This window comes from Dermacentor variabilis, chromosome 6, assembly GCF_050947875.1.
Source record: "Dermacentor variabilis isolate Ectoservices chromosome 6, ASM5094787v1, whole genome shotgun sequence".
Lineage (NCBI taxonomy): Eukaryota > Metazoa > Arthropoda > Arachnida > Ixodida > Ixodidae > Dermacentor > Dermacentor variabilis.
The window spans coordinates 80,638,234-80,657,662 of record NC_134573.1 but is presented as its reverse complement, the minus strand read 5'-3'; the positions used below and the strand labels follow the sequence as shown (position 1 = coordinate 80,657,662).

Here is a 19,429-nt window from a genome sequence, read left to right as displayed (position 1 = left end):
ACAGCTTTCTAAATATTCTGCATAATTTCAGCACAGTTACTGGAATAATGTTTGTGAATTCAGCTTTTATTCTGCTTCCTTCAAACATAATATTATGAAGACAGAGTTAGGAAATTAGGAATAGTAAGAATACAATTTTTTTTTTCAGACAACACCTTGCATGCTACAACACAAGCTGTCCTTAAATTACGTGCCGGCTAGCCATTGCAATAATGAAACGACAATAAAAGGCTCTTTAAGGGAACGCACGGCGTTTTCCCACCGGGATTTAAATATGAGTAGGCTGCCAAGTGAACTAGACAGGCAAAAACTGCACGATATGAAAGCGACATTCGATGCGCAAGTAGTGACAACAATCTTGCGCGTTCCTTTGTTAATTCCTGTACGAGTACGACAACCCCGCGATGTTGTGCGTGCCTTATTCTCAGTGTTTGCTGCGTCACGCCAGGTTTTCTTTTTCGCGCCGTCACATTCGTGTGGCCTCATTAGTTGAATATACTTTCGGGGCAGAATTTCTTAGATAGCCGTCAAGAATTCCGCGCGGAGCCTCGAGCCACATGTGACGTCACATTATCCGGTATTTCCTAAGGTGTGTTCACCTTTGCAACCTAGATAAATGAAAATTTCCATTTGAATATAATGGCGGTTCATTGACGTATAGTAATTAGTGTCGATAGTAATACACGAAACGGAATGCAACTTCCTCGAGATCGCAGAAAGCTTATGGGGCTGTTGGATGATCGCTTTAGAGGAGAAATATTTATCTCTTCCGAGGCACACTATATGTGTCATAACATGTTCGTCATCGCGATAGGACTAACATGACAACATTTCCGATACTTCCTACCGAAGCATAGATTAACATTCGAAGTTTTTACAATCGTTCTATCAAGAAACAGACACTCAAATAAATGTACCTGTATCTCGCTTCGAAATGAAGAGTATGGCGCAATTCCGCACGAGAAAAGAAGGCAGCACATCGACCACAAAAGGTCTTATTTGTGAAAAAGGTTCCCCCGTGGGAGAGGGAACGTTAACTCAACTGAACGTCTTGTGGTCGGCGTTTTGTCTTCATTTCTTAATGCACGTACTTTGCCTTTGCCGTAGCTCAGTAGCGGAGAGAAAGCTTTAAAAAAAAAAGAACCAGCCACTAGAGGACGAGGAGTTAGAGTAGGGGGATGCGAAAAGTCACACCGCAACCAAACCCACCACCACCGTTACAGCAAGCAAACGAAGCCCGGGTTAATGCACGACTGCGTCGGAGAGTTGGTTAAGTTAAAGGCACCAGCGTGCACAGAAACGAGTGTGTTTATATTTATTTAGTTTCAAGGGATGCCAAGCGAGGAGCGCAGAGCTTCCAGAGAAGTCCAGCAGAAGCGGTGAAAAAAAAAAACGTACTCTTGTTTTGTCGTCTTGACGTCACCCGCTGTAGACCCCCACCGGTGGTGGTTGGTTCGGTTTTTTTTTGTTTCGTTTTCGTTTTTTTCACCGGTACGCGTGCATCGCCTGGAACTTGTACAACTCCAGCATGTAGCCGCCGCTGTTGGGATCTGGAGACAGTGATGCAGCGTACGATGCAGACAACCGCCACTTCACTATTCCTGGTAAGCAAATAACTTTCCGGTTTCGCAAACACGGTTGAGAGATTTATAGTCTAGGCACTGTGCACCGCAGACACCGGGCTTCTATTACGGCCTTGTACACCCTGTACGTTTTCTTAAGGTCGAACTCATCCTACTAGCAGATTTCGTGATAGTTCTCGTGGTCGAATGGCAAACTTATTAAAGCATCGCTTTTTAGGCTAATGAATTTAGGAAACGTAAATTGCATACAGCTTTCTTGTTCGCTCAAGATGTCTCACTACACGCTGCTCTTGTGCTGCCCACATGGCAACAGGCCTCGGTGCAACGCTCGGTGAGCAAGTGATTAATTCTTACACAACCACGGTGGTCACGTGTGCGTAGAGCCCGTAAATGAACACGTTAAACAATAACGGTGGCAATGATGCGGAATTATAAACAATGCAGGTGCAATTTGGCGCATCCGAATAAGGAGCAAGTAAGTGTTGCTCACAGCAAGAGCTGTGAGACGATGAGATTGTCTGACTCCTCCAAAGCTACGTACAATTGCGCATTTTAACTTATAGATAGGATGCGAGGTCAAAACATTTCTAGATGCATGCAGCTAACGACCATTGCTCGCAGAGCACACGGTACGCACTATTACACGTTGGTTGGGTCAGCGGATGTTGTTAGTCTGATAAAGGTGCCTGCGGACGCAGGTATACTCAAACATGGCGGTGATCACGCGACCCACTCGTACAAAGTACGATCTGTAGTTTCGGTTTCCTTCCGGCTCCTCAGAGCGCCCGTAGGTAAGTCCGCCTATATATTTTAGTCCTGGAGCCTTTTCTAACAGAAGCATCAGCACGTAGCGCTTTTCTTCGATGAATTTGCTTACATATCTTGCTGGGGTAAACGGGCAAACAGCAATAGCTATACAAGCCTATGGCGATGCTATAGCACTCTTTATAAAGAGTGGCCGGACTAAATGAGTACGTCAGCGTGCGTCGATGAATAAACACTTGCGTAAAATATCGGAGTCTTTTAGATGACAGTATATCAATATTTTTTTATTTATTTACTATTGTTTGTTGTCAACCATGCCATGAAGATCCGTTGCAAGCAAGGATTCCTGAAAGAAAACCTGGCACTTCTGTTTATTGGAGTCGTCAACGCTGCCATTAAGCAAGACATACTTGACTTCCGTCTTTGTGTCCTCTCAATAATTTGGTCTACAAATACCTCTAGAAATCATATCCGTAAAACAATAGCAACTTCGTTTACTGACACGTTCTACCCTTCGCCTTGGGAAGCAAAGTAAAACTTTCTAAACATTACAAATAAATGTATTCAAAGTAGATGTCAATGTAGAAATGCCACTCACAATTGCAACCAAGCATAAACATTAGAATTGAAATTCATTCCATATTGCGAAAACCCTACGATCAACTGGAACATTCATTGGAGTTCAAGATTTAGCTACACCCGCGTGACGAAAAGTGGGCATCGAATTGATAACTTCAATCTAAGTCACGCGCGGTGTTCGTCACGCAAGTTTCGACTAGCTAGGGGTTCTAATTGTAATGTCTATACGTGCCAATCGAAGAACAGCGTACAAAACCTTCCTTTGACACACGGAATACAAACTTCTCAAAATATGGGTTTTATGCTTCTCCTGAAGTTCGTTCGCTTAGATGCGCTACAAACGATATGTGTTTTTGAAAGATCACAAGCCAAAGCCGCGATCCGCTTCTAGCTTGCTGTAACAAAAAGGCATAATTCACTTAAATCACCACTCCATCAATATTACTACTCTTACTTCCGTCATTTCGTTGCAGTTATTCTGCTAATAATACGGAGCTTTAATTCCTCTGGATGCCAGATTTCCCTGTAGTACGCTTTACTTAAGAAGCGTGGGCGTCCAGATTTCAGTATCCTTGAATTCTCAAATAGCTATCTCTCCTTTATACTTTTATTTTATTAAGGATCTACTGCAGTCCGAGGACCAAGCAGGTCGGCGTACAAGGAAATACAAAAAGAAAAATAACATGGTGCATTGAAAAAAATGGTAACGCAGTTCATTCACGGAGAGAAAAGTTTTCTGCCCACCGGTCATGGCGGCCGCAGCGGCCGCGGCTCCCATGGACCCGTAGTGGTGGTGCGCTGCCGCCTGGTAGCCGGACGCGTCCACCACGTGGTGCCCGGTCAGCTGGTCGTGGTGGTAGCGGGCGGCGGGGGAAGCCCACGCGTCGCCCTTGTCCAGCGCGGTGCAGGTGGCCGGTGCCAGTCGCGAGGAGCGCGGCTGCAGCAGCAGGGAGCCGTACTGCTGGGCGCCGAAGCGGTGCGCCGCGCCGCCCGCAGAGTAGGCCAGCTCGTGCATCGCCGAGGACCTGCGAGGAAAAGCGGGGGCGCTGCGAGCGGGGAGTGACGAGGGCGATCGGTTGTTTCCACGTGACAGCTGGTGGTGTGGAATGGGGTGGCCACAGATATATCCTTGCTTGAGCTAACCAGTTCCCATTTCATTTTCAGCTTATTTCTTTGATAAGTGGATATACATGCCTACATAGGTATACAGAAGGAGGCCCCAGAGCATGGGGCTAAAAGGGGAGAACTTGTTGATGCTTATACTGCAGTAACTCATCCCCCAAATGGGGGGGGGGGGGAGACTTATGCATGCCCCATTGAGCAAATCAGTGTGTCACCTCAGGAAAACAATCATTCCGAAGGTAATGACGCTACAGAAAATTTTTTAATAAGTATACTTTGAACGCTCAATATTACCGGATAGGGACAGCCACTTGACATTTTAAGCCTTTTTTGAAGGAGAAAGAGCATCACTTGAAAACTGAGTTTTTTTTTTTTTTTGTGAAGAACTGTGACACAAAAATCTACAGCTTTGTTAATATATACAAGCATATTTCAGATGTCTATAGCCTTGTTCCTAGTGAATTTTCAGGCATGACACAATCTTCAATGCAGTCTTCGCCTTTGCAGTTTTGAATCCATAGTATCCCTAAATGTGCGAGTTGTCTAAAAAAGTGCGAACTGGGACAAATCAATTAAAAAATTTCAAAACACGCCAAAACACGTGCCATTGCAACGTAAAGAAAAAAACATTCGCTTTTCTTCTACCAGGCAGCTAATAATCAAATTCGACGAGGAGCTTCCTTAAATGTTAGAATTCTAAAACGAACAAAATGAGTTGAAGCTTTTAGCGCGCAGCAAGCCGAGGACGAGAAGCAGACACAAAACACATGGGCGCTATCTTTCTCGCGCATGTGTTTCATGTCTATTTTTCGTCCTCGTCTTATCGTGCGCTAAGAACTTCCATCATGTCATATCGACATGCCCAAACAGCCAAGTTAGTGAAAGATTAGAAAATGCGTATTTCAGACAAAAATCATGATTTTAGCCCCTGGTTCCCACCTTAATCAGCGGTAAACCAGAACTACTCTGAATGGCGAATATTTCCTACGATTCTGGTCCGGTCAGTATCTTGGCAGTCAATTACGATGTGCTCAGTCATATCCTGATTTTTTTTTCCGGTAACAGACACGTGCCTAAGCCTCAACAGACACAAATGACCATGACTAGATGTGTAGACGCGTTTCCAGCGTGTAATATTGATATTGCCACATTGCCTCGGGTAGATGGTTTCCTAATTGTGCTCAGAAGGAAGAAGTACTGTGTTAAGAAGTCATGTGGTTACGTGAAAGCGATAACCCAGGTCTATAAGAACAATGGACCGGTGTTAGGTCGAGAGACAAAGCTCACATTAGCAGAGAGTCAGATCAAGTCATGAGACTGCGAAATTTCCTTATAGAATGCCTTCTGCCACGCTTCTAAGGACGGCCGACCTACCGCTATAGCACTCTTGAACCAGAGAAGCACATTCTGAAGCCTTAAATAATGCGAGCAACTCAGGGTGCAAGAAGGTGACTTCTGTCGCAATCTGACACTTCGCAGGTGACTCTAGCCTGCCATCTGCCATCTTGGTTAATTCAGACACGATATGCGAGGGAGTGCACTTTAGAATTTGCCATATCCTCCATCAACGCCCACAGCTGTGCTTCAAAGTCCTAGCTGCGTAGAGCTCGATCCCACTGTGACTTTGTGGTCCTGGCCCCGTTTGGGGTATTCGGCTGTCCATCAGGCCCGCGACGCGGCGTAGGGGCATGGCCTCTCTGTCCCGACGTGGGAGCGGCCCACGCGCGCTCCGAGAGGCCTCCTCCATAAAGTTATTCATTCATCCATCCATCCATCCAACCATCAACGTGCCGTGGTGTGAACATCCATACCTGTACGGCCCAGCCTGGGGCGCCGTGAGCGCGTAGTGCCACGGGTCACTCTGCAAACTGGCGTGAAGGGCAGCGGCGTTGGCTGCCGACGCGGCGTGGTGGTGCGCGTGATGGTAAGGGTGCGCCTCGCTGCCCGCGTACAGGTCCACGGGGCTCGACATCGCGGCGCCCGCCGCGGACATGCCATGGTTGGGCGAGCCACCCGACTGGTGGCAGTCCCAGAACGAGGCCGGGAAGTTGCGCTGCGACATGGGCGGCGCGTCTGCAAACACGCGGAGTGGAAGATAATAAACGGAGTCAGGTTGTCGTGCTTACTGCGGGCGATGTTACGAAATACATTCTGCAAGTGTAGTCGCCTAGGAGACCGAGGGTATGCTGGAGATCAAGAAACAAATACGAAACTCTGAAGGCGGTGCATGTAGGGGGGAAAATGCATTACGCTGCCATGCAGACAAGAGGAGAAAGGGCACTTTGTAAGAAATAACTGCAATGTTTGATGAAAGAAACGGACTTGAGGCAGACTTGCGTAGCAGTAATAAAAGGGATAGCAGTCAAGGGACTCAGTACGGGGCACTTGTCCTCTACTGAAGATACACTGTCTAAGTTTGCGACAGAAAATAATACGTTAATATTTGGCATCCACCATGGTTTACCTATTGGTTGTTGTTTTGTTTAAGGTTATGAAGATGGTGTTAATTTGAGAGAACTGCACGCTAAAATACGTTACTTATAGCTACAAAGTTACTTCGGCGGCAGAAACCAGGCATTTGAAACTCCTTCAAATTTCGTTGCTTTAGCGACAGTCGCAGTGACAGAAAGGATCTCAAGCACGAAGGCATGCGCGTCTCTTGTTGTTCACTGAAACATTCTGACAAGAGCGGCTTTGTAAGACAGGACAGCAATAGAGCATGCAACTGAATATCTAAAGTAAAATCGAAATGTAACTTCTAGCATGTGGCGGTCTTATGTTCTACCCAGCTCCCTTCCTTAGACAAGTCTCGTTACTGTTTTTTTTTTACATTTATTCTGACGCCAAGCGGCGGCGCTCTAAATTTTCGTTTAACTCACGTGGAAACATGATGCCACATCGCGGACCAAGACGACAACGGAAAAGCGAACTTTAGAGCAAAAGAAGTTTGTTGTTCCAAGCAGCAGCTCTACCTGCTTCAGAAAACTCCGAGGAAGCGCAATAACTTTTCTCAAGGTTGGCCCACAGCTTTGCCCGCATTTGCTTTCTGCTCTTCTTTTGAGCAGCTTGGCTTGGTCGCAAGATTGGAGAGCCAGCCATCAGGCGACAAGTCTACACGGCGCTAACTTGCTTCTAGTGAGCCGCCTGGCCATCAGTGTTTAAGCACCGCGTGCTCTACGCGGCGGAAGCCCTCGAGGCTAGTCCGCCGTCGGTGGTCCGGGTGCGAGTAACAAGCGACGTAGTACGCGAAGAGCTTTTTCTTAGAGAGCGCTCGTAAAGCCCTGGGCATGTGGAAGCAGGCCTGTGCTCATCTTCGCGGCGTGGTCGAGAAAGGCGTGCCATAAATCAGGAGCCGAGAGCGGTTCGTGAAGGGGAAGGCTCACACCCGAAAGGTGGGGAAGGGAGGTGCCTTGGCTTCAAGCCCAAATGTGTCGTTAGAAGCGAGGCGCTTACGTCTCGGAACGGTGGTCGCATGGAGGCCACCTCTCTCAGCAGCGAGCCTTCGCGAAAGTGCAAGTTCTGGGAGGGTTCCATTCTTGGTGAAGAGTCCATTTTATTTACCTAACCCACATAAAGGTGTCGTTTGCTCAAAAGTATAATCGACTGCAATGAAAAAAAATTTATGGTATAACCGTTTGTCTACCGATACTTAGTTCGGAGGCTGTGAGCCGGATGATCGGCTTCAATTCGACTATATGAACTTCTACGGAGTGAACCTATGAACGACAGGCTCATGAAATTAGATCAGTTGTATTGGCCGTGCATCCAAAGTTTCTTGCGCTTGAACGTTCATTCCGCTTACTTGTTGCTCCGCTATAATTGGTTCTTACGTCTTACGGTTGAAACAATGCGCAGTGCATGTAATGAAAGGACCGGACAGTTACGAGTGGCGCTGTTCCCAGTCCTGTCGCTTCGTCACAAGGCTTTCTATATTTTTCAATGTAAGATGGTTCGTTCCCAACAAGCCGTCAGCGAGATGAAGAAGGCTAAACCGTTCCTGCTGTAATAAGACTCTTATTTTGACACCTCATGTGTCCTCTGTAGTTCGTTGTTTCTGAGAAAAATGTGCCAATTGTTCTGGTGTCACAGAAGTTAGCGCGTTAATGGCGAGATATTATTTTTCTTTATTTGACGAAATATTCTCGCAATATATACGCTAAACTTGTCAAGTACAGTGCTACACGATTCCTCGACCCCATGTAACGGAGGATGCACAGGTTTTCATTTATAATTACTGTATGATGACGACTTCTCGTCACCGTAATTAAAGGCTACATGTATACTGAGTTCATAACGACAGTGCTACAGCCGTAGATATTTGGTACAGCACCTTGAAAAAAGAAACGAAGAGACAGAAAGAAAGGCTAATAGGTTCTTACGGCTCATGTCTCCACACACGCGTTCGTCAAGATGTCTACAGCTGTACCACGAATCACTGCGCCGTGGTTTAGAGTTTCCAGCAGCACAACCAGATTGAAATTACTACAAAAGTAAAATGACATTCAGCTCCGTTTGCAGTTTCCATGCATATGGGGGGGCCCTTCAAAGTTAAACTGCCCGTAATTTTAATGAAAACTCCATATATGCTAGCTACGCAAAATCTCATGGCATATATATATATATATATATATATATATATATATATATATATATATATATATATATATATATATATATATATATATATATATATATAAGTTTATAGCTGGAACTTTACGACAAGCTTATTTTAGGACAAGTATACTCTGATTCTCCTCGAGTGCTTCTGTTCCGAGATATTAATCCTCAACTTTGAAACTCTTTCCGTTAATTTTGCACTCATAGACAAGAACCTTGACACAACGTCAAGCGCCCCCATTCTGATGTACATAGCTCATGGCATATGGCATATCATGCGGAAGCAGGACGAAGCTGATAACAGCCGTGCTCTTGCTTTCGTCTTGCGAAAACGAGCAATGGCCGATTTTTTTCTATAAGGCACGATGGTGCTCCTCCGCGACTTGACGTTGGGTAGAAATCCACGTCCCTGAATGCGAAATTAATTGAATGAGTGCTGAATGAGTGTAAATGTTGATTATAAATATCTACAAACAGAAGCGCTCAATAGGCGCCATAGAAAGGGAAGTTGCCTCCAAATGCGATTATGTCGGCGTTTCAAATATAAAAATATAGCACATTTGTGACAGCAAAAAAAAGTTAATTAGGAAGATTATTTTAATTACACGTTTGATGACTCTCACTTCATCGCCTTTAACCAAACATTAGTTAACATTGTATGTATAGTTATTTGTACGACCCACTGCATATTGCTTATTACTTTGTTCCTTACTTTGTCATTGGCCGATTATATTTTTATATGTTTTCATAGCGTATATTTTTCATGATGATTACTTAGATAGCATTGTATGAGCAGCCAAGCCTTTTTGTGTAGTTTAACCTACTACGCATTTCATTGTTTCTTATTGACTGGAAGCCACTTCCCTTTGTAATGCCTTCGGCTCTAGGGGTATAATAAATAAGTAAATAAGCATGTAAAATTGGTAAAGCAATCAGTTATTCCCGAACATTGTGCCTGCCAAAGCGCACAAAACACCTGTGCAAGCATATCTTGCACAGCTAGCATCCCATTTTTATTGAAGCTAGTGTTGGTTTAGCTTCGAAGGCCCTTACACATTGGTCCAAGAAGTCGCGCATTGAAATTCAGATATTGCAGTTTACATACATATCTCTCTCCTTTTTCGATTATACCTGTGAAAAGACATAGGGAAACATTCGACAGCACAATCAAAACTAAAATATGTAACGACCATTTTAACATGGTTCACCTTTTTTTTTTACTGGCAGGTGAAATGCTCACTATTGATGCGAAAAAGAAAACCTTCACACCACCTCTCTCGCTTCGCAAACCTTTTTACAGTAAATAACACTATTGGTTCACTGAGTGGCACATAAGCTTCGCTTATTGCAGGCAATTTCGAAATGATTGGCGTGAAAGTGGGAACGCCTGTGCTCAGCGCGAGCTGAATTGCACAAAATTTTATCTTCATTCACCGATGCGCTTCTGAACGCTGCAGACACCGACGGCCAATCCTGTGGCGCTGCATTGTACTCGTTACACTGCGCGCACACATAATTGCACTGACGAAGACGAACATATATCAGTAAGCAAACCACTTCACTCGTCTAACTGGAGCTTGGAACTATGAATGTTTTGCGTCCATGAACCTTGCGCTGTGCGTGCTGCTGAAATTCACCGAAATTCTCGCTCAAGAACGCTTAAGAATAGCGCGCGTGCGAATATTCGAAATTTCAGTTGCCATAATCGATTCTGGACTTCAGTATTTGAACTTGTCGAACATTCGCTATGGGTGGAATGCACGTGCTGACAACCGTTATAGAATTCTTGGAGAAACGATACCAATGCAAATTGAGACTTTTGAAGATTCTGCTGCAGTTGAGACACGGTTGTTGCTCAGAGGCGCCACTAAATTAAAATGTCTTGCTTTGCCCAGCTACAAATGTGTTGTCTCAAATTAGGCAAGTCATTTTATTTCTTTTTTTGCTCTATTTTGGCAGTCTTAGAAGATGGCATCCCCTCAAAACAATATGGGACGATACAGCATGACACTTCGCTGTTTTAACGAGCGCAAAGCACACTCTATGTGTATCCGGTGGCGTGACGTTCTCTTCTTTCATCGCTGTCATTATGGTGGTGCACCGATAACCTTAAGCAGTTATCATTTATTCGGTTTGACCGGACGTGCAGTTGATAACTCCACTACAGGCGTGCATCGAATAACGCAAATGAACATACTATTTAAATGGCCTCCATACAATCTTCCATGGTTTCGTTTTGTTTATAAGTGCGAAACTATTAGGGATTTGATTCCATATTCCAAGACCGTCTGTATAAAACATTCATGTTCGATTGGATTCGGCAATTTCACTATTGGCACCCGGCCCATCTTTCTGCGCGCGCCATTAATCGGGCTCCCGCTTTAGTGTTGTGAACTCAAAGGCATTTCGACGCCGTTTAGCGCTCACCGATAGAGACAAATGTGATATGGCCTCCTGGAAAGAAGCAAGCAAGATGAGGGACAGAAGCCATTTTAACTGGTCTAATCTGTCGGCAGCTTAACGGGACAGTTCCGCGTTTTAAGGCATTAAGCTTGCACTGCTTTTTTTTTTTCTCTCGCAAGCTATTTCGTGTGCGACCGAACGGTGAGGAATGACATCAGAGACGCTGGGAAGCACCACAGACGGGAAAGAGAGGAGAGTGCCGAAAAAGGGAGAGGGGAGCTTGATGACGCAATATCTCGTCTCCCGCCAACAACGCGCGGCGCGCGCCTGCCTCAGACGTTTACTGATTTTTTTTTTTTTCGTTCTCTCGTTTACCGCCGCTCTGGAATGCTCGTTTCACGTTCTCCATGAGTAAGCCGCCGGCATTCCCGTCAGGCGTGCGGCGGTCCGCACTTTCACCGACAGGAACGCTGAAACGACAGCGCAGAAGTGAGAGAGAGAGCGAAAAACGAAAACGTCATTGAAAGAAGAACCTTGAGCGTAAACGGATTACCGTCTGCTGGTAACTAGGTGAAAAAAAGAGTGCGCGCACGAGCAGACGTCGCTTCGGCACGCGCGGTAGTCGATGGCGCTGTCACCACTTTCTTAAGTACCTAGGCGACACTGTGAAGAAATTATCCCAGTTACGCCCTGTCTCTCACGCGCCTATGAAACGGCTGCTGCGGTCACCCACAACGGCAGCATATAGGCAGTTCTGTAGGGCCAGAAACCTTGTCTAACCGGAATGGTCTCGGAACCCATAGTGCTCGCTGGACCCAACTTTCATGGCGTTCAACGTGTTTACATTGGCGTTTGTTAGCAATCCCGGTGACGTGTCGATATTGCCGATGTGCCACGTATTTCCCAGGGTCTATACCAAGCGTGCGGTATCGTTGATCCACGAGCTACAGTTGAATAAAAACCCTTTGGGATGATGCCAGCAGATGTGCTTTAATGACGCCATTGTCACAAGAACTGGCCACTAAGCGCAAGAAATGTGGCAAAGAAAACCTATCGTTACGGTCCGCTTGAGCATGAACGCTATCTGTATGGTGTAGCAGTGCCTTGAGCGTGAAGACGAGGTAGTGCTTTTTTTCTTTAAGATAGTAATTATGTGGCGCTGACTGCATGGAGTCTGTTTGGGATCGGACCGCTGGTACGATCTGTTGGGAACTCGGCGCTGACGCCCGTGGCTGTACCTGGGTCGCAAGCCCCAAGGGTAGCGTTGGCCTGGCGGCCTGGGGTACAACTGGAAGCATCCGAAGGTCCCGGCAAAGCATGAGTCGACTGGTAACAACGAAACAACTTGTTTATTTTAACATCGCAAAGAGTTGGCGGTCAGTTTTACCGAAGTAGAGAGACGGGAGAGCACTTCACTCAACAGAAGAAATCGGAGCCCTCCCTTTTGGCGTCCGGGGGCAGCTGTTTTTATACTCTCGCAGTTGAGGGCAAGAAGGAACCCCTCAAAAGACGAGCACGTGAATGTACAATGGGCTAATGGTGACGCACACTGTCGTAGCGATGCCGTAGCACCATGACGAGCACGATCTCGTAGCACCCTGTCGAGCACGATCTCGTAGCACCCTGTTGTAGCGCTGCCGGTCGGGCACAATGACTGTAATGAGAGGATGGTCCCTGCTTTGGCATCGCCTGTTTCGGGCACAATGACTGGAACGAGATCCCTGCTTTGGCATCGCCTGTTTCGGGCACAATGACTGGAATGAGATCCCTGCTTTGGCATCGCCTGTTTCGGGCACAATTACTGGAATGCGAGGATGATCCCTAGGCGGTCGCATCGCCGCAGTCGCGCCTGGAAACACCTGGCGATGAGTGTTGCGGCGACGACGATCGGGCCAAAATGTCTGCCGCCCCGCCGCAGTCGCGCCGGCAAAACCACGTGTCGCAGGCGAAACGCAACAGACCGCCCCGCCGGGGGAAGGAGATCCCGATGGACAGGGGACTGCATCCGCTGTCCGGAGGGATGTCGCTCGATGATGCTCATAACCGAAGTCGGGCGTCCCTCGACGTTCCTTGAGCGCAGCGCACAGAGAAGGCCTCGTTCTCTTGTTCAGGTTCGCACGGGACACTGCAAAGTGACTTCGGGAGAGTTCACATTTTTGTTCTCGTTCCCGGCAAGCGTTAGAACTACGCTGAAACTCAACCGCTCAGTCAGCAAGCACGGCACAACCCTCACTAAGCCCTGCCAGGCTCTTTCCCCTTTTTATACCACTGCCTAGTTCCTTACAGTAGTCTAGCATCACTCAGAACGCGTCCACAAATTGAAAAATTGCACTAGAAAGCATATCATCACTTTGAAACACTAAACAAAAGCAATATGTTAAAAAAAATCCTGCCTCAGGAAGAAAAACATCAGTAACAAACAATTTTGAGGCTGATTCCTACGTTAGGGGCTTCGACTTAAGCCATCGGCGTTACCGTTGAGACTCCCCTTTTTGTAACGCACCTCAAAGGAATATTGTTGTAAAGCGAGGCTCCAGCGCAGGAGGCGGCCATTTTTGGGAGAGATGGTCTGCAGCCATTGGAGAGGGCAGTGATCCGTCTCAATGATAAACCTCGAGCCGGCTAGATAGCATGACAATTTCTGAACGGCCCACACGAGACACGCACACTCTTTCTCGGTGGCGCTATACGCCTGCTCACGACTGGTCAGCTTACGACTAGCATACAGGACGGGGTGTTCTACTTCTCCCTTTTCCCGTTGGCACAGTACAACGCCCATGCCTCGCTCACTAGCATCGCACTGAACAATGAACCCTTTTGTATAGTCTGGCGATCGTAGCACAGGCTGGCTTGTTAGGGCACTCTTTAGGGCGCTAAAAGCTCTTTCCTTTGTCTCGTCCCAGACGACTGTTTGAGGCTCTGTTTTTCTTAGAGCATCCGTCAGGGGAGCCGCGATATCAGAGTACCTAGGGATGTACCTCTGATAGTAGCCGGCGACACCCAAGAACGACCGAATATCGGTCTTGGTGCGCGGTTGCGGAAAGTCTCGCACAGCGGCCACTTTTATTTCAGAGGGGCGGCGACGACCCTGACCAATCACGTGACCGAGGTAGACAACCTCGGCCTGTGCTAACTGGCACTTAGGAGCCTTGACTGTCAAGCCCGCTTCGCGCAGGCGGGTTAGCACTGCCCGCAAGTGTGTCATATGCTCAGACCAGGATGCGGAGAATATCGCTACGTCGTCTAGATACGGTAAAGCGAATTCTTGCTGTCCCCGCAACACTTTATCCATGAGGCTTGAAAAACAGTATGGCGCGTTCTTCAAACCAAAACTCAACACTTTAGGACGGAATGTTCCCATTGGTGAAATGAACGCCGCATACCTACTAGCCTCTTCTGTAAATGGAACCTGCCAATAACCCCTGACAAGATCTAGGGTGGAAATAAACTGAGCGCTACTAACTTTCTCAAGGCGCTCCTCGATGTTAGGGATCGGATAAATTTGATCCTTAGTGATGGAATTAAGCCTGCGGTAGTCGACGCAAGGACGAGGTTCCTTGCCCGGTACCTCAACTAAAATCAAAGGGGAGGTATAATCACTCTCACCTGCCTCAATAACACCGAGCTGTAGCATTTTCTTTACCTCAGCCTCCATAATATCGCTCTGGCGGGGTGACACCCGATACGCCTTGGATCGTACTGGCTCTGGGGAGGTAAGTTCAATATCATGAGTAAGTACAGAAGTCCTACCAGGCCTCTCAGAGAACAGACCTTGAAACTCTTGTAATAGCTGGTGTAGTTCGGTTTTCTGCTCGGGCGACAGCGGTGCTTTACTGATAAGGTCACTAATGACTTGACCGGTGTCTTCCCTGTTCGTCACTGAGCCTAGTCCCGGAAGCTCGACCGGAAGCTCTTCAGGAACGTTTACCATCAGGCACACCACTGCTTCCCTTTGTCTATAAGGTTTGAGCAGATTACAGTGGTAAACTTGCTGTGCTTTCCGCTTTCCTGGCAGACTTACCACGTAGTTAACGTCCGACAGTTTCTGAACAATTCGCGCTGGGCCCTCCCACTGCACGTCTAGTTTGTTGTTTAGCGATGTGCGCAATATCATGACCTCATCGCCAACCTCAAAACGACGGGCCCTGGCTGTCCGATCATAATAAACCTTGGCCCTCTGCTGGGCCTTTGCCATTGCTTCACCTGACAACTCCTGTGCCCTTCTTAAGCGTTCGAGGAGCTTAAGCACGTACTCCACCACGACTGGGTCGTCGCCCCTACCTTCCCACGATTCTCGAAGCATGCGAAGCGGAGATCGAAGCGAGCGACCGTACACCAGTTCAGCTGGCGAAAACCCCGTAGCCGCATGCGGCGCGGTCCTTAAAGCAAACATCACCCCAGGCAGACACAGCTCCCAGTCAGTTCGATGTTCAAAACACAACGCTCTCAACACGCGCTTCATGACGGAGTGGAGCTTCTCAACGGAATTCGACTGTGGGTGGTACACTGAGCTGTGTAACAGCTTTACCCCACACCTTTCGAGAAAAGTTGTCGTCAAAGCGCTAGTAAACACTGTGCCCTGATCTGATTGGATTTCCGCAGGAAAACCAACTCGCGCAAATATGGACAGTAGTGCATTAACTATCTCAACTGAGCTGAGTTCTTTAAGCGGCACTGCTTCAGGGAACTTTGTCGCTGGGCAGATCACAGTCAAAATGTGTCTGTACCCCGTGGCTGTTACCGGCAGAGGTCCCACAGTATCAATAACGAGCCGTCTAAAAGGCTCCGTAATGATAGGTACCAATTTCAACGGCGCCCTCGATTTGTCCCCTGGTTTGCCCACCCGCTGACAAGTGTCACATGTCCTCACGAAATGGTCTGCGTCCCGAAAACACCCTGGCCAATAGTACTCTTGCAAGAGACGGTCCTTAGTTTTCTTAACTCCTAGGTGTCCGGACCACGAACCCCCGTGTGACAAGCGCAACAGATCCTGACGATAGCATTGAGGCACGACCAGCTGATCGAACTCCACTCCTCGGCGGTCTAGATACTTCCGGTACAGGACTCCACCTCTTTCCACAAAACGCGCAGTTTTCCTGGCGATACCTTCTTTGACATTGCAGCGTATGTTTTCCAGGCTGCCATCCTTTTTTTGCTCGGCTATCAAAGCCGACCGGCTGACTTTTAGCAACCTATCAAGTCCGTCTGACGTAGGCGCGATGAGCAAATCAGTAGATAGCTCTTCTAACTTTCCCGCGTCGGGCGTTTCCTCTCCAGTATCTGGCGCCTTTAACGTTACAGACTCTAGTTTATTCAGTTCGGGCGTGCTCGGCATATCAGCTTGCTGCGCCTCTGACCCTTTTTCGTTGTTTGATAACGTCGGCCCCGCAACTACCGCCTTTGCAGCGAGCTCCCGAACCTTCGATCTGGTTAAGGCCTGAACACTAGCTTCACCAAACAAAAGCCCCTTCTCGCGCAGGAGGTGATCGGACCTGTTTGAAAATAGGTACGGGTACTGGGGTGGCAGCATAGATGACACTGCCGCCTCCGTCTCAAGCGCTCCGAAAGGTCCTTCAATAAGCACTTTTGCTACCGGCAGACACACGCTATGAGCTTCCACGGCTTGCTTGATCCACGCGCACTCGCCCGTGAACATATGGGGTTCTACGTAAGATGGGTGAACTACATCCATCGTAGCTGCGGAATCGCGAAGCACTCGGCACTCTTTCCCGTTCACGAGGAGGTCTCGCATGTAAGGCTCGAGAAGCTTCATGTTCTCGTCCGTGCTGCCTATTGAAAAAAACACAACTTTTGGTGTTGTTTCCGGACACTGCGCCGAAAAGTGACCCGGCTTCTGGCACGTATAACAAACGCCCGCTCGCCTCATCTCGAACCGCTTTCTGCGTTCGGCTTCGGCTGCCGTCTCTTTACGTTTGGTCGGATTGCTTTCACTCGCATCCTCACTACGCGTGTCCCCCTTAAATCTCATGGGCGTGAACCTTGGCCTCTCAGACTTGGAGCCAAATTCACCCTTTTGACCGTCCTTAGCTCCGCGAGCTCGACGCGTCACAAACTCCTCGGCTAGCTCAGCGGCTCTAGCCACCGTACTCACGTCTGGCCTATCCAAGACCCAGTATCGCACGTTCTCCGGTAACCGACTATAAAACTGTTCTAGCCCGAAGCACTGCAGAACTTTATCGTGGTCACCAAACGCTTTCTCTTCTTTGAGCCACTCCTGCATGTTCGACATAAGCCTATACGCAAACTCTGTATATGACTCACTTCTGCCTTTCTCATTTTCCCGAAACTTCCGACGGAACGCCTCCGCAGACAGCCGGTACTTTTTTAGCAGACTCGATTTTACTTTGTCGAAATCCTCTGCCTCCTCTCTATCCAAGCGAGCGACTACGTCGGCCGCCTCGCCGGGTAACAAAGTGAGCAAGCGCTGTGGCCACGTTTCCCGAGAGAACCCCTGCTTCTCGCACGTTCGCTCAAAGTTAACCAGGAACAAACCAATGTCCTCTCCAAGCTTAAACGGCCGCATCAGGTCAGTCATTTTGAACAATACGCGTTCTCCTGCACCGTGTGCCTGACTTCCATTACGAGCGCGTTCCATCTCTACCTCGAGACGCTTCATTTCCAAAGCGTGTTCGCGCTCTTCTTTTTTCTCTTGTTGCTCTCGCTCTTTCTGTTCTTTACGTTCACGCTCTTCTTTTTCTTTCTGTTCTTTAAGTTCGCGCTCCTGTCTCTCTTTTTGCTCTTTAAGTTCGCGCTCCTGTCTTTTTGACCTCTCCTCAATAGTCTCAAGGCATTCCGACAGCTCGTCATCCTCAGCCTCTAACTCAAGAATAGTCTTTAGCAGTTCTGGTTTTCTGAGTTTGTCTGAGACATCCAGACCCAACTCTCTTGCAAGCTCCAACAATTTCGGTTTGCGCAACGACTTCAAATCCATGGCTGCTCTGAATGCTGCTTTCTCTACTGCTTAATATTGTCTTGCCGCAAACTAACCCGGCAGCAACGACAACCACAATTACCAGCTCTGTTTCTGACACTAACAAAAAGCCTGGCAAAGCTCAGAAGAAGAAAGTCCCGCACTCACCAAACCTCGCAGGCAGGAATTCCGCGCAGTCGTTCCGCTGCAGGCAACCAGTCGTCACACAGGGCTCGTTGCACTGCTCCCGGATCGTCGTTGAGCTGCTCAGCATACAGTCAACTGCATCTCTTCGCTGCTGGCCTCCGTTGTCGCGATCTCACCGCTGGCAGACAGTTGTTTGAAGTCGTAGGCGATCTCACCGCTGCCAACCAGATGTTTGAGATCCGGCCCGCTGGTACGATCTGTTGGGAACTCGGCGCTGACGCCCGTGGCTGTACCTGGGTCGCAAGCCCCAAGGGTAGCGTTGGCCTGGCGGCCTGGGGTACAACTGGAAGCATCCGAAGGTCCCGGCAAAGCATGAGTCGACTGGTAACAACGAAACAACTTGTTTATTTTAACATCGCAAAGAGTTGGCGGTCAGTTTTACCGAAGTAGAGAGACGGGAGAGCACTTCACTCAACAGAAGAAATCGGAGCCCTCCCTTTTGGCGTCCGGGGGCAGCTGTTTTTATACTCTCGCAGTTGAGGGCAAGAAGGAACCCCTCAAAAGACGAGCACGTGAATGTACAATGGGCTAATGGTGACGCACACTGTCGTAGCGATGCCGTAGCACCATGACGAGCACGATCTCGTAGCACCCTGTCGAGCACGATCTCGTAGCACCCTGTTGTAGCGCTGCCGGTCGGGCACAATGACTGTAATGAGAGGATGGTCCCTGCTTTGGCATCGCCTGTTTCGGGCACAATGACTGGAACGAGATCCCTGCTTTGGCATCGCCTGTTTCGGGCACAATGACTGGAATGAGATCCCTGCTTTGGCATCGCCTGTTTCGGGCACAATGACTGGAATGCGAGGATGATCCCTAGGCGGTCGCATCGCCGCAGTCGCGCCTGGAAACACCTGGCGATGAGTGTTGCGGCGACGACGATCGGGCCAAAATGTCTGCCGCCCCGCCGCAGTCGCGCCGGCAAAAGCACGTGTCGCAGGCGAAACGCAACAAGTCGCACCTCTGCCCTCGAGCACAGCAGCCTGATGACCATTAAGTCCCGATCGGCCTTTTATTTCTTGATAGCCTTTACTAGCCCACTTCACACGGAAACACATTATAGGAACACACCAGCCCAGCAAGGGCTCAGGAGAGCAGCAGTCAGAACTCTGTCATGTACATCAGCCCTTCTAACCTATGAAGCCATACTGGTTCTGTTTCTTGCAGTTTATGCACTGGAACCATTATACGCGAAGATTGGCTAAAGTATCTCCTTATTAAC

The 19,429-nt window shown here is 48.2% G+C and overlaps 1 protein-coding gene across 4 annotated transcripts in view; it reads right to left on the bottom strand.

Moving 5' to 3' along the window:
* The window catches only part of LOC142584888 (uncharacterized), a 103,573-nt gene that overhangs the window by 6,961 nt on the left and 77,183 nt on the right, over window positions 1-19,429 (bottom strand). The window contains exons 3-5 of one of the 4 annotated variants that reach the window (XM_075695214.1): window positions 5,861-6,122; window positions 3,672-3,973; window positions 1,399-1,550 (exon numbers count right to left, since the gene is read on the bottom strand). In XM_075695214.1, the coding sequence (XP_075551329.1) occupies window positions 1,486-1,550; window positions 3,672-3,973; window positions 5,861-6,122 (629 nt within the window). In that variant the 3' untranslated portion in view covers window positions 1,399-1,485. The remainder of the gene's footprint in view (window positions 1-1,398; window positions 1,551-3,671; window positions 3,974-5,860; window positions 6,123-19,429) is intronic. The other 3 variants (XM_075695216.1, XM_075695215.1, XM_075695217.1) reach the window with 3 other exon arrangements.